Source organism: Gallinula chloropus, assembly GCF_964237585.1.
Source record: "Gallinula chloropus genome assembly, chromosome: 1".
NCBI classification, from domain to species: Eukaryota; Metazoa; Chordata; class Aves; order Gruiformes; family Rallidae; genus Gallinula; species Gallinula chloropus.
This window is the reverse complement of record NC_140085.1, coordinates 187593438-187607365: the sequence shown is the minus strand read 5'-3', so window position 1 is coordinate 187607365 and position 13928 is coordinate 187593438. Positions and strand designations below refer to the sequence as shown.

The window sequence follows — 13928 nt, the reverse complement described above, 5'->3', positions numbered from 1 at the left end:
TGCCCCCCCCCCCCCCCTCCCCACTCCCCGAGCACGTGGGTCGGGCTCCTGTCCATGGATGTTCCAGCCGGAGCCGCGCGGTTTCCATGGCAAAGGCCGGACACGGGGACCCGGAGCGGGTGGCACCAGCCACGTGCCGAGGGGCTGCCGGGGCGCTGGGGGAGGGGTTCGGGGGGTCAGCACCCATCCCCATGCGCCAGCACCCATCCGGTGTCCCTGCACCCATCCCAGCACCCATCCCAATGTGCCAGCACCCATCCCCACCTCCCTCTGCACCCCCGGGACCCCCAGCACCCCTGAGACCCTCAGCTCCCCTGGGACCCCTACCTCCCTCTGCACCCCTGGGACCCCCACTTACCTCACCATCGCTGAGCCCCCCACTTCCCTCAGCACCCCTGGGACTCCTGGCTCACCCAGCACCCCTGGGCCCCCCAGTACCCCCAGCATCCCCGAGACCCCCCGCAGCTGTCCCCAGCCCCCCCTGCCCCACATTCCCCATGGAGACCCGGACCCCTGGGCACCTCTTTCCCCAAGACCTTTAATGCCATCAAGAGGCAGCAGCAAGAAGTGGGGGGCAGCTCCTGCCACCCCCCCACACTGTCCCCCCCCTCCCCTCCCTTCCAGCAGAGGCCAGAACCAGGGTGAGGGTGGACAGAGCCCAGCTGCACCCCTCTCCCCAATTTGGGGCTACACAGAGACTCTTTGACGCCCTCCCCAGCGTGGAGGGGACCCCAGGGATGGGGCACACCCTCCCCAGGAGCTGTGGGGTGCTGGGGGGCTGCCCCCTTCCCCCCCCCCACCTTGTCATTTGGAAGGAGAAAGACTTAAAAACCCAAGAGAGAAGGAGAAAAAGCAAAGACCCCCCCCCGGGTGCAGGCCCCCCCATCGCCCACCCACACTCTGCCTCTCTGCCCGGGGCTGGGAGCAGGAGGGGGGCCCCCAAAAGCACCCGGGGTACCCCGAACCCCACGGGTTGCCCGGCTGTGGCTCCTGAACCCCCCCTTGGGTGGGTGGGTGGTCTCGCCACCCACATCCCCTCCTGTGGTCCGATGGAGGCTCTGGAGCTGACGAGACCCTCGGTGGGTGCTGGGGTACGGGGTCGGGTGGGACCCCCAGGGTGGGACCCCCGCCGAGGGCTGCCCCCCGCCTCCAGCTCCTGGATGAACCTGTGGTGGGAATGAAGGGATGAGGATGGGGATGGGGATGGGGGGGTGCCACCTCTGCACCCCCCACCCACCAGGCTGGGGTGCCAACCCTGCTGCCACCTCTGCACCCTCCCCCCCACACACACCTCCTCCCACTGAGCCGGGGTGCTCAAGGGGGGGGCAGGGGGTGCTGGGGTTTGGGGGGGACACACACTCACCCACTGTGTCAGGCCTCCAGCTCAGACGTTTCGCAGGAGCTGGGGACAGACAGACAGACAGACAGGTCCCATCAGTCCTCACCCCCTCCATGCCTGGGTGTCATGGGGGGGACAACACATTGCTGTGTGACCACCCCATCCCACCCTGGACCACCCAGTGTGGTGCTGGTAGGGGACATTCCCGGTACTGGGAGCACTGGGATCCCTGGGTACTCAACCCTGGTGACACCAGTCAGGGCTCTGTGGGCTTCGGGGGGCACAGAGACCATCACCCCTCCCCAACCCTACCAGCTTGGAGCTGGGGGGGGTCCAAGCCTGGAGTGGGGAGGGATGACTGGCACACACACACTGCCAAGCACAGCCCCAGGGGGGGGCTCCCCTGCTGCCCCCTCCCCAGTTATAAACCTGAGCCTGGGCGGGGGTCTTGGCTCCCCCACACCCAAGATGAACCAGGGGGCACTGGGGTAGTGATGCTGTTGCCCCCACCCATGGGGTCCGTTGGGTGCCACACGTCGGTGGAACCCCCCAAACCCCCCCCCACCCACCCAGCACAGCCCTGTCCTCAGGTTTATAACAGCAACGGGTGCCAAGGGCCCCGTGGCTGAGCAAGGCCCCAGCAACCACGGGGTGAGGGGGGAGTGAGGGGGGGATGCCAGGCATGCAGCAGCCCCCCCTGGGGCAGGATGGCTGCTGCACAGACAGACAGACAGACAGATCAAGGAGCTGATTTGTTTCAGAGGAATCACCCTGTTAAAACCAGGAGCCTGGCAGCATCCCCCCTTCTTGCATCACACGGGTTTGGGGTACGCCCCCTACCCCCCCACCTGAAGGATCAGCCACCCCCTCTGGGGTGATGCCAGAATGGGAGCAGGGCACAGACCCCACACCCCCTCTCCCAGCTTTGGGGAGCAGCGTTTCCCCCCCCATACCCCACCCAGCGTGTGATGCAGGGGAGATGCATCCCCCCCCCAGCCCAAAGGGACCCCACCCCAAGCCCCCCCCCCCCATCTCACTCACGGTTAGGGGGTCAGTAGCAAAAGCAGCCACACTGTTCCTCATCTCACTCTCATTGCCCCGCAGCGGGATGAGGGAGATGTTACCCAACCTGGAGTCCTGCTGCGCCCGCGGCGCCCGCGCCTTGGGGGGGTCCGAGGGCCACAGGGACCCGCCGTGCTGGGGACAGAGGGGACATGGGCTGGGCACCGCCTGCTTCGGGGCTCAGCCACCCCTGACCTAGCCTCCTCACAAGGGGTGATGCTACAGGGTGCCTGGGTACCATGAGGAATGCTTGGGTAGCACCGAGGGATGCTTGGGTACCACTACAGGATGCTGGGGTATCGCCATGGGATGCTTGGGTACCGCAGAGGGATGCTCGGGTACCACTACAGGATGCTTGGGTACCATGGGGACACAATTGAGTACCACAGAGGGATGCTTGGGTACCATGGGGGATGCTTGGGTACCATGGAGGGATGTTTGCACGCTCCTTGCACGCTCCTTCCACGCTCCTTCCACGCTCCTTGCATGTTCCCTGTACACTCCCTGCACACCCCTTGCACACTCCCTGCATGCTCCTTGCACACTCCCTGCACGCTCCTTGCACACTCCCTGCACGCCCCTTGCACGCTCCTTACACACTCCCTGCATGCCCCTTGCACACCCCTTGCACACTCCCTGCACGCCCCTTGCACGCCCCTTGCTGCCTACCTGCACGTGGAGGAAGGTGGCAAACCATTCCCGCAGGTCGGCCTGGGTGTCACAGCACAGGTACCTGTGGGGACACGGTGCCACCAGCTGCAGGGGACACGGGGGGTGCAGGGGGAGGGGAGGTGGAGCTGGGACCCAGGTTGGTGCCGTGGAGAACCCCCAGGGACTGATGGGGACGTGGGGGGTGGCCCCAGCCCCCCCATGGGATCCCCAGAGGGTCTGTGGGTGTCCAGCCAGGTGCTGCCCATGGAAATCCCCATCCTCACACATGGCTGCCACCCTGTGTGTCCTGGGGGGCGAGGGAGGTGTCCCCATGTCCCCCCCACCCCCTTACCACTGCTGCTTCTCGTGCTTCTCATTCTCGTAGAAAACCGTGAAGCCCCAGCTGGACGGGGAGAAGGGGAAGAGTGAGGTGCTGCCCTGCACCCCCCAGCGCCCCAGGGGTGAAGGACCCCAAACACCCTGTCCCTGAGACTCCCCCATCCCTGTGACCCACCCTGTCCCTGTGACCCCCCATCTCTAAGAACCCCCATGCCTGCGAACCCCAGTCCCTGAGACCCCCCCATTCCTGTGACCCCCTGTCCCTGTGACCCCCTGTGCCTGCGACCACCAGTCCCTGTGACCCCCTGTCCCTGCGAACCCCAGTCCTCGAGACGCTCCTGTCCCTGCGACCTCCCTGTCCCTGTGACCCCGTGAACCTGAAACCCCCCGGCCCTGTGACCCCTCCTGTCCCTGTTACCCCCCCCCGAACCTGAGACCTCCATCCCTGCGACCCTCTGTCCCCGTGAGCCCCTGTCACCCCGTCCCCCGCACTCCCCTGCCCGGTCCGGTCCGGTCCCGCGGGGCTGCGCTGACCCCTGGCGGCAGCGGGGCGGCCGGTACGGCACTGGTACTGGCCCGCCACCGGAGCTGGTCCTGGCCCCAGCACTGACCCCACCTCCAGCCCTGGCCCTGCCCCTATTCCCATCCCATCCTCATCCCCATCCCCATCCCCATCCCCATCCCCATCCCCATCCCCATCCCCATCCCCATCCCCATCCCCATGCCCATCCCCATCCCAACCCCTCACCACGTTGGGGGCCGAAGCTTCTTCTTGACTCCCAAGTAGACCCTGAGGTTCCTGACAGGCCATTCCTTCTCCGGCTTGTGGCTCTGGGAAGAGGGACCCAGTGTTGGGGTGCAGGGGGGGGCTGCAGGCCCCTCACCAACCCCCTCCTCACCCATCCCCACCTGCTCCAGCCCACACCAGCACCAGGATGGGCCTCATCCCCATGGCATGTCAGGAGGAGAACCGTAGGGATTCGGTGATGGGCTCAGCCCATTCCCAGCTCACCCCAGGAATTGGGGGGATCACCCAAGTGGTGTCCCATCCCTGGGGTCCCTTCCAGGGCTGAGACCAGTGATGGGGTCTCCAGAGCCCAGTGCTGGGTTCCCCACGGTGACACCCGTGTCACACCCTCCTGGGCATCACAGCAGCGTGACTGCAGCGCCACACTGTCCCCAGACACCCCAACTTCACAGCCACAGCACTGGGGTCCACCCCCCACCACCCCCAGCATCACAGCACCCCTGGGGTGTGACCCGCTCTGGGCATCACCCAACACCAGTAGAGGTTTGGAAGAGGCACCAGAGCCCCCTTCCCTCTCTCCAGGGACCACCCCGGTGCCACCCACACCCCCGACAGTGGGGTGACAGGCTGGGGCCCCTGTGGGACCCCTCCCCAAACAGCGAACACGTGACTTACAAGAGCCCAATCCAATGCCCGCGGGATGGGGGAGTGGCTCAGCCCATCCCCTGTGCCCAGGGGCAGCGACACCCCCAAACCAGAGGAGCCCAGATAACGAGGGGGGGGCAGTCCCAATGCGGGGGGCTAACTGGGAAGAACAGCCCCCCCTAAAAGACCTGCGCTGCGGGATTGGATTTGGGGTGTCCCCCGGGCAGCCTTGTAAGGGCAGAGGGGCGCAGGGCCCCCCGCCGCCCGGCTGAGCCCCCCCGGGCTCCTCTACTCACGTTCTCCGAGGGGGGGGTCCGCTGCCTCAGGCTCTGTTCAACAGAGGAGGGGGGTTAAAGCACACGGGGCGGGGAGGGGGAGAGGGGACCGCCCTGCTCCCCGCTGACCCACGGGGTGCGGGGTCACAGTGGGGGGGGGGCAGGGATGGGGAAGCTGACGTTCCAGCGCAGCCGGGGTGGCAGAGACCCCACCCCCTGAGCCCGGGCACCGGCTCGGGGGCGGCGCCGGACCCGCTCCGGGGAAGGGGTGGGTCTGGGAGAGCGATGGCACTGGGGGGTCAGCCCCAGCGCTGCCGGCAACACCAGGCCCAGCGCTGGCCCATCACTGCCGGCCATGACACGCCAGCCCGTTGCCGGTGATGCTGTTGATGTCAGCACCAGCGCTGTGTAATCCCGGCCCATCCCTGCCTGCAATCCCACCCCATCCCTGCCTGCCATCCCACCCCTGCCATCCCAGCCCTGCCCGCAGTGCCCGTGCGCTGCCAGCCCAGGCAGTGCCACATCCACAGGCAGAGTCCCAGCAGACGTGCAGGGGCACACAGGGGGCAATTTGGGCACATGGGGGGCTGCCGGGGTGCACAAGGGTCAGCTAGCACACACAGGGGGCAGTTGGGGTGCACGGGGGGCAGCTGGGGCACACAGTGGGCTGCCAGGGTGCACAGGGGTCAGCTGGTGCACACAGGGAGCAGTTGGGGTGCATGGGGGGCTGCCGGGGTGCACGGGGGTCAGCTGGCGCACACAGGGGGCAGCTGGGGTGCATGGGGGGCTGCTGGGGCACACAGGGGGCCTGCTGGCATGCACAGGGGGCAGTTGGGGTGCATGGGGGGCTGCTGGGGCGCATGGGGGGCTGCTGGAGCACATGGGGGAGCAGTTGGGGGTGGTGGGGGGCAGTTGGGGGGCCCAAGCTCACCCTGACTTCCTTGTAGAGGCGCAGGCAGGTGGGGGTGAGGATGAAGTAGCGGTCGTGGAAGCCGGTGCTCAGGCCCAGCCCCAGCAGGTTCCTCTCCTCCCGGAATTTCATCATGCCGTGCTTGCAGTCACCCACTCTGCTGGCTGGGGGCACCGGCCCCCCAGGGGGGTCAGGCCCCCTAACGTGTGTGTGGGGTGCAGCCAGACCAGGTCCCATGGGATAAACCACCCCACACCCCCCATCTCACCCCAATCACTACAGCTCACCGGCTGCAGCGTGGTGTGTGTGTCCTCCCGGTGCTGCCCCCCCTCTGACTGCCCCCAGCCCAGGGCCCCAGTACTGGGGGGGTCCCATCCCCATCCCCATCCCATCCCATCCCATCCCCATCCCCTTCCCCATCCCCACCCCCTGCCTTCCTCCCCGCTCCTCACCGAGGTAGAGGAGCATATTCTCCATGGCCATCTGCTTCTTCACCACCAGGTAGCTCTCGGTCCCCAGGCAGTGCAGGATGGGCAGGACCTTCTCTGAGTAGTGCAGCGGCCGCTCTGGGGGGCAGGGGCACAGCCAGGGATCAGGGGGGCTGACACCCACCCAGGGGGGGTCACATGGGTGCCCCCAGAGTCCTCCAAGGGCCAGCCCTGCCCGTCCCTGGGGTCTCCTCCTGCTCAAGCTCTCACTCTCTGCTGACCACAGGCACGCCAGAGCTGCTCCTCTGGCGGGGGGGGGGAGGTACTTTCCTGGACACCCCCCTGTCAGGCCTCAAGGGTCTTTGGACCCCAAAGGACGCAGAGGGGTGTCCCCTGGCCCCATCAGGCGCTTGGTCACACCCAACCTGGATGGGGTGTAGAGCCCCAGTGCCTGGAGCCCGGCCTGGGTCTGCTCCGTGGTGATGTCCCATAGGAGCCTTCTCACCCCCTCCCTGTCCCACCTCTGTCTCTATCTCTACCTCCATCCCCACCTTCATCTCCACCTCCATCCCCATCCCCATCCTCACTTCCACCTCCATCCCCCACCTCCATCTCCACTTCCACCTCCTTCCCCACCCTCAGACCCCTCCACCAACCTGCTTCCTCCCTCTCGTTCACTTCGAAGCAGCTCCAATAGTCCTTCTCCTTCATGACAACTTTCCTCCTGTCCAGGATCTCGAAGGTGAGCTCCTCAGCTGTCATGGTGGCTGGGATCTGGGAGGGAGGGACAGGTCTCCATCAGCCAGGGCTGTGCCACCCTCGTGCTGCAGAGTTGCCGGCTCAGAGCATCCCCCCATGTGACACCAGGTCCCTGTCCCCTCTGGCTCCGCTCCATGGTGAGGTCCCATAGGAGCCTTCTCATCCCTTCCCTGTCCCATCTGTCTCTATCTCCACCTCCATCCCCACCTCCACCTCCATCCCCACCTCCACCTCCATCCCCATCCCCACCTCCATCCCCATCCCCACCTCCACTTCCACCCCCACCCCCACTTCCACCCCCACCTCCACCCCCATCCCCATCTCCAACCCCACCTTCACCTCCACCCCCATCCCCATCTCCAACCCCACCTCCACCCCCATCCCCATCTCCAACCCCACCTTCACCTCCGTTCCCATCCCCACCCCTGCTCCGTGCCCTCTCCTCCTCTGCACCACCACTCACCTTGACATGCTGCTCCGCCTCCGTCTTCTTCTCCTCCAGGTAGACAGTGCAGATGAAGTCCCCAGCTTGCTGGAGGGCAACAGGAGAACACTCTGACCTGCAGCTTCCCACTGGTGGGCTAAGCCCCCTCCCACCCAGCGTGGACACCTCCTGCCTGGGCCATCTCCAGGAGGTGCTGGAGCAGATGATGGGGTCCCACACAAAGAGAGCACCCCAGGGTGGTCCCAAAGACCAGGACCCACCTGTGTCCCACTGGATGCTGCCTCCCTCATCTTCATGATGGCCATGATCTCGTCCTGCTGCTTCTTCATCTCTTGGTCATTGACCTGCCAGGGAAGAAGAGCCCATCAGGGCTGACCAGACCTCCCCATGAAGCTTCACTGCAGAAGCAGATGTGGGTCCCCAGGGGACTTTGCTCCCCCACCCCACTGTCCCCACAGCTCCAGGTCTCCAGGGTTTGTGAGGTCTCCAAATCAAGGAGATGCCTAAAGATGGAGCAGATCCAGCTTCCTCCTCTTTCCACCTCCCCATCCCCTGGGAGAACACCCATGTGGGCCCGATCCAGAGCCAGTGGGGAGTGTGGGGGGGGATCCAGTGGTGGGGAGGGGGTGAACCTACGTTGAAGATCTTGACGTAGTGGGTGATGAGGTCCTCCACCACCCGCCCTGCCTTGTAGTCCTTCCCATCTGTCTGGAAGAGCGTGGGCCCGAACACGATGGCCAGGTTGTGTGTGTTCATCTGGTTCTCCCCAGAGAAGCGCTGGACCCTGTGGGGAAGGAACCCCCTTATGGCTCCTCCTGCCTTGGGGACCCCCCCAAAAACACCCCCCCAATCATCCTGGTCATGCTGGGGGACACCATGCTCAGCTTTGGGTGCTGCTTGGCCCCAAATTGCTCTCCTCTCCTTGCCTGGGATGAGAGCCACAGGATGAGGGGTCTCCTCAGCCCCATGTCTCCCCAGCACCCCCCAGCCACCCCATGGAGGTAAGGGGGACTCCAGGTTGCCCCGTGCCACAGACCTGCCACCCACACCCTACCGAAAGAGGTGGTTGATGAGGGCCTTCAGCGTGGCCCGGTTCACGGTGGGGAGGATGCCCAGGAGCCGCCGGTACTCGCTGATCTTCTCCTCATCCTCCAGAGCTGCAAGAGGAGCACAAGGGAGAGGAGGAGTGTGGAGGGGGCACGAAGGTGAGATTCCCGCCATCCCCTCTCCAGACCCACACTTGGACCTTCCTGCCCCTCTGCGGGCATGGGGCATCTCAACTTCATAGTGCTGGAGCATCCCAGGGCTGGACCATCCCAACTGCATGAGGCTGGAGCATCCCAGGGATGGAGCATGCCATCTCCATGGGGATGGAGACTCTCAGGGATGGAGCATCCCAACTACATGGGCATGGAGCCTCCCAGGGACAGAGCATCCCACCTCCATGGGGCTGGAGCACCCCAGGGCTGAAGCACCCCAGGTCCATGGGGCTGGAACACCCCAGGGCTGGAACATGCCAGCTCCATGAGGACAGAGTATCCCAGCTCCATGGACCCAGAAGATCCCAGGGCTGGAGCACCCCAGCTCCGTGGGGCCAGAGCAGCCCAGAGCCGGAGCATCCCAGCTCCATGGGAATGGAGCCTCCCAGGGATGGAGCACCCCATCTCCATGGGGATGGAGCATCCCAGGGCTGGAGCACCCCAGCTCCATAAGGACAGAACACCCCAGCTCCATGGAACCAGAACATCCCAGGGCTGGAGCACCTGAGTACCCCAGCCAGAGTACCCCAGCACCTGAGTGGGGCCAGAGTACCCCAGCTCCATGAAGCCAGAGCATCCCAGGGCTGGAGCACCCATTTCCACGGAGCCAGAGCACCCCAGGGCTGAAGCACCCCAGCTCCGTGGGGCCGGAGCATCCCAGAGCCACGTTCTCCACGTGACACAGCGATCCCACCCCCTCCTCCCACCAACCCCCACCCCAACAGCCCCCTCCACACCCCCTCCATCCCCCCAAAAACCCACTCACCCGTGGCCCAGAGCCAGTCCTGGCTGGAGTGCCTGGTGAAGAGCCCATCCCCAAGGTCTCTGAAGAAGCGCTTAAGGGTGTTGGCCACGTCGTCCACGTGGTGCTCGCCCTCCTTGAGCCGCACGCTCCGCGCGTCCCGCCGCAGCAGCTCCAGCAGGTTGGTGGTCTTGGAGTTCTGCCCACTCTTGCGGTAGATCCCCTCGGATGTCAGCCCTGGGGTAGGGATGCTGGGGGTGAGACTCTCCCTCAAATACCTCTGGAGGGGGATGGGGACCCATCCTGGTGCCCCCCTGCCCAGTCCCGCTTGCCCACCCAACACTAATGTGGGGATCAGGGTGTTTCCCACCCCCACAGGGGGGAGAGAAGGGAGAAGGGAGGAGAAGGGAGAGGGGGGAGAGAAGGGAGAGGGGGGAGAGAAGGGGAGAGGGGGGAGAGAAGGGGAGAGGGGGGAGAGAAGGGGAGAGGGGGGAGAGAAGGGGAGAGGGGGGAGAGAAGGGGAGAGGGGGGAGAGAAGGGGAGAGGGGGGAGAGAAGGGGAGAGGGGGGAGAGAAGGGGAGAGGGGGGAGAGAAGGGAGAGGGGGGAGAGGAAAGACGTGTCACGAGTGTGACGGGTCTCAGCCAGCTGCCCCACACCGCCAGAGTGACCCTCTGCTCCCCTCCAGCGCCCAGCCATGGGTGACAGTGGGTGACAAGGGGTGACAGGTACCACACTGGGTGATGTAGTCGATGCAGCGATCCACCAGCAGCGGGATGTCTGACTCGGTCAGCTGCTGCTCCGACAAGGTGTCCCCGGAGCTGCCCGCTGCCTTCTGGATGGCGTGGAGCCAGCCCAGGAAATCCAGCCTCCTCTCCCCCTGGATGTACAGCGTCCTGCCAGCAGCACCAGCCTCAGCATGGGGCTGGCAGACGCCCCCTCACACACACACCCCCTCCCCAAACCCCACTACCCCCCTGGGAAGGCTGGGACCAAAGGCCACTGCCCACCCTGGGAAGGTTGGGACCAGAGACTACTGACTCCCTAGGAAGGCTGGGACTAGAGGACTGGGGTGATCCCAGCTCCTTTTTGGGGGTGATGGTGGGGAGGGAAAGGGCACCCCAGAGGGAGTTGGGATAGTGGGGGTGATGTCCTGCTTGGGAGGGGGGGGAGTCTAACCCAACCACAGCCTCTGCTCTTACCTCCGTCTCTCCACCAGCACCAGCACCTCGTTGTCCCCCTGGATGGCTGGAAGGGACAGAGCCCATTACCCACGGGGAACTGGGGGTGACTCAGCCCCCTCCCTGGGCAGCCTGTTCCACAGCCCCACAACTCTGCCAGGGAAGAACTTTTCCCTCCCATCTGAGCTGACCCTGCCCTGGGGCAGCTTGAGCCCATTTCCCCTTGTCCCATCTCCTGTTCCCTGGCTGAAGAGACCATCGCCCACCTCTCTGCACCCTCCTGGCAGGTCAGTGGAGGTGCTGAGAAGGTCTCCCCTCAGCCTCCTCTTCTCCAGGCTCAACACCCCCAGCTCCCTCAGCCGCTCCTCAGAGGATTTGCCCTCCAGCCCCTTCCCCAGCCTGGCTGCCCTTCTCTGGACTCGCTCCAGGACCTCCATGTCCTTCTTATGGTGAGGAGCCCAGAACTGGACCCAGCACTCGAGGTGCAGCCTCACCAATGCCACAGTCCAGGGGCACAACCCCCTCCCCAGACCTACTGGCCACACTGTGTCTGACACAAGCCAGGATGCCATTGGCCTTCCTGGCCAGCTGGGCACACTGCTGGCTCATGGTCAGTCACCCAACACCCCCAGGCCCTTCTCTGCCTGACAGCTCTCCAGCCAGTCTCCCCCAGCCTGTAGCGCTGCTCGGGGTTGTTCTGTCCCATGTGCAGCTCTCTGCACTTGGCCTTGTTAAACCTCATCCCGCTGGTCCCATCCCATGGGTCCAGCCTAGCCAGGTCCCTCTGCAGACCCTCCCCACCCCCCAGCAGACCCACACGTCCCCCCAGTTTAGCACCAACTCCAAAGTTCATCCACTCAATGGAAAAGAGGATGAAGAGGAGGAAGAGTGATTTCCCCCCACCCAGCACAGAGACAACCCCTGCCCCCCAAAGCTCCATCTGAGCAGCACCCATCACCCCCACCCCAAAAAACACCTTGGCTGGGCTGCTCAGGGCAGGATTCGGGGGACACACCCCACCACTCCCACCCCAAAACCACCTTGGAGCACATTGCAGCTGCTCAGGGCAGGATCTGGGGACACCCCCACCCCAAAAACCACCCTGGCCAGGCTGCTCAGGGCAGGCTTTGGGGTCACCCCCACCCCAAAACCCACCTTGGCCGGGCTGCTCGGGGCAGGATTTGGCGGACACCCCCACCACCCCCACCCCAAAAACCACTTTGGCCGAGCTGCTTGGGGCAGGATTCGGCGGACACCCCCACCACCCCCATCCCCAAAACCACCCTGGCCGGGCTGCTTGGGGCAGGATTCAGGGAACATCCCCCCCACCCCCATCCCTCCCCCGCCCCTGACGCACAGAGCTCCTGCAGCTTCCGCAGCTGGAGCGGCTCCTGCCGCTCCCCGTCCTGGCCGCAGAGGTGCAGTGTGGAGCCGGCCAGCGCGAACCAGCCCAGCTGGGCCCGCTCCAGGCTCAGGCCGCCCTTGTAGCGCAGCCGCCCAACCCGCTCGAAGTCCAGGGCCAGCAGCTCCTCGGCTCCGGGGGGCACGAAGGACTGAGAGAGGGAGAGGAGGGGCCCGTCAGGGACACCCGGGTTTAACCCCCTACACCCACCCCATCACCCCCATCCACCCCATTATCCGCAGCCCACCCACAGCCCACCCACCCCATCACCCACCTCATCACCCCCACCTACCCCATCACCCACAGCCCACCAGCAGCCCACCCACCCCATCATCCACAGCCCACCCCATCACCCACCCCATCACCCCCATCAACCCCATTATCCACAGCCCACCCACAGCCCACCCACCCCATCACCCCCACCCACCCCATCACCCCCATCCACCCCATCACCCCCCCATCACCGCCACCCACCCCATCACCCCCATCCACCCCATCACCCCCACATCACCCCCACCCACCCCATCACCCCCATCCACCCCATTATCCACAGCCCACCCACAGCCCACCCACCCCATCACCCACAGCCCACCCCATCACCCACCCCATCACCCCCATCAACCCCATTATCCACAGCCCACCCACAGCCCACCCACCCCATCACCCCCACCCACCCCATCACCCCCCCATCACCGCCACCCACCCCATCACCCCATCCACCCCATCACCCCCACATCACCCCCACCCACCCCATCACCCCCATCCACCCCATTATCCGCAGCCCACCCACAGCCCACCCACCCCATCACCCACCCCATCACCCGCAGCCCACCAGCGGCCCACCCACCCCGTCATCCACAGCATCACCCACAGTCCACCCCATCACCCCCCACCCTCTCCATCACCCCCAGCCCACCCACCCCATGACCCCATCACCTGCAGCCCACCCACCCCACCAACCACAGCCCACCAACAGCCTGCCCGCAGCCCACCCACCCTATCACCTGCAGCCCACCCCCAGCCCCCCCACCCCATGACCCCGCCCCCCCCCTCCCCAGCCCACTCACCCCATCACCCCCAGCCCCCCCCCCAGCCCACCTTGGCGATGGACTTGAGCCAGGCCCGGGCGCAGCCGGGGGTCTCCAGCCCGAAGAGGTAGAGCCTCTCGGACTCGATATAGACCTCGAAGGTGCTCTCGATCCTGGGGGGACATGGGGCACCCATGGGCGGTGGGGTGGAGACGGGTGGGTGACAGGGGTGTCCCAGGTGGGGGGAACCATGTTTGGGATACCCCACACCCCCCCTTTCCCCACACTGTGTCCCCGAGGTGTCCAGCAGCCCCACGGTGCTGGAATGTTCAAGGGGGCTGCAGAGGGGTGCAAAGTGTACAAGGGGGTGTGGGGGGCTGCAGGGAGGTGCAGGGGGCTGCAGAAGGGCACATTGGGGTGCAGGGGACCGCAGGGGGTTGCAGGGGTGTACTGGGGCTGCAAGGGTGTACAGGGGGACACAGGAAGCTGCAGAGGGGTACAGGGGGTGCAGGGGACTGCAGGGAGGTGCAGGGAGGTACAGGAGGGTGCAGGGGGATGCAGAGGGGCAGAAAAGGGATTGCAAGGGGGCTGCAAGGGAGATGCCGAGGGGCTAAAAGGGAGCTGCAGGGGGGTACAGGGAGGTGCAGGGGTGTACAAGGGGGTGCAGGGGGATATAGGGGGCTGCAGGGTGTGCAGGGGGATGCAGGGGGGTACAGG

General features: G+C 65.8%; 1 protein-coding gene across 1 annotated transcript in view; it reads right to left on the bottom strand.

The window, feature by feature from the left end:
• Positions 1-630: 630 nt before the first annotated feature.
• The window catches only part of ARAP1 (ArfGAP with RhoGAP domain, ankyrin repeat and PH domain 1), a gene marked incomplete at its 5' end in the record, with an annotated part of 31051 nt that continues 17753 nt past the window's right edge, over positions 631-13928 (bottom strand). The window contains 19 exons of the mRNA XM_084280519.1: positions 631-1166; positions 1364-1402; positions 2381-2536; positions 3071-3134; positions 3405-3455; positions 4140-4222; positions 5081-5113; positions 5991-6133; positions 6422-6535; positions 7054-7171; positions 7620-7688; positions 7862-7945; positions 8238-8385; positions 8656-8758; positions 9627-9839; positions 10333-10496; positions 10803-10848; positions 12139-12334; positions 13282-13384. Of these exons, the coding sequence (XP_084136645.1) occupies positions 1385-1402; positions 2381-2536; positions 3071-3134; positions 3405-3455; positions 4140-4222; positions 5081-5113; positions 5991-6133; positions 6422-6535; positions 7054-7171; positions 7620-7688; positions 7862-7945; positions 8238-8385; positions 8656-8758; positions 9627-9839; positions 10333-10496; positions 10803-10848; positions 12139-12334; positions 13282-13384 (1906 nt within the window). The 3' untranslated portion in view covers positions 631-1166; positions 1364-1384. The remainder of the gene's footprint in view (positions 1167-1363; positions 1403-2380; positions 2537-3070; positions 3135-3404; positions 3456-4139; positions 4223-5080; positions 5114-5990; positions 6134-6421; positions 6536-7053; positions 7172-7619; positions 7689-7861; positions 7946-8237; positions 8386-8655; positions 8759-9626; positions 9840-10332; positions 10497-10802; positions 10849-12138; positions 12335-13281; positions 13385-13928) is intronic.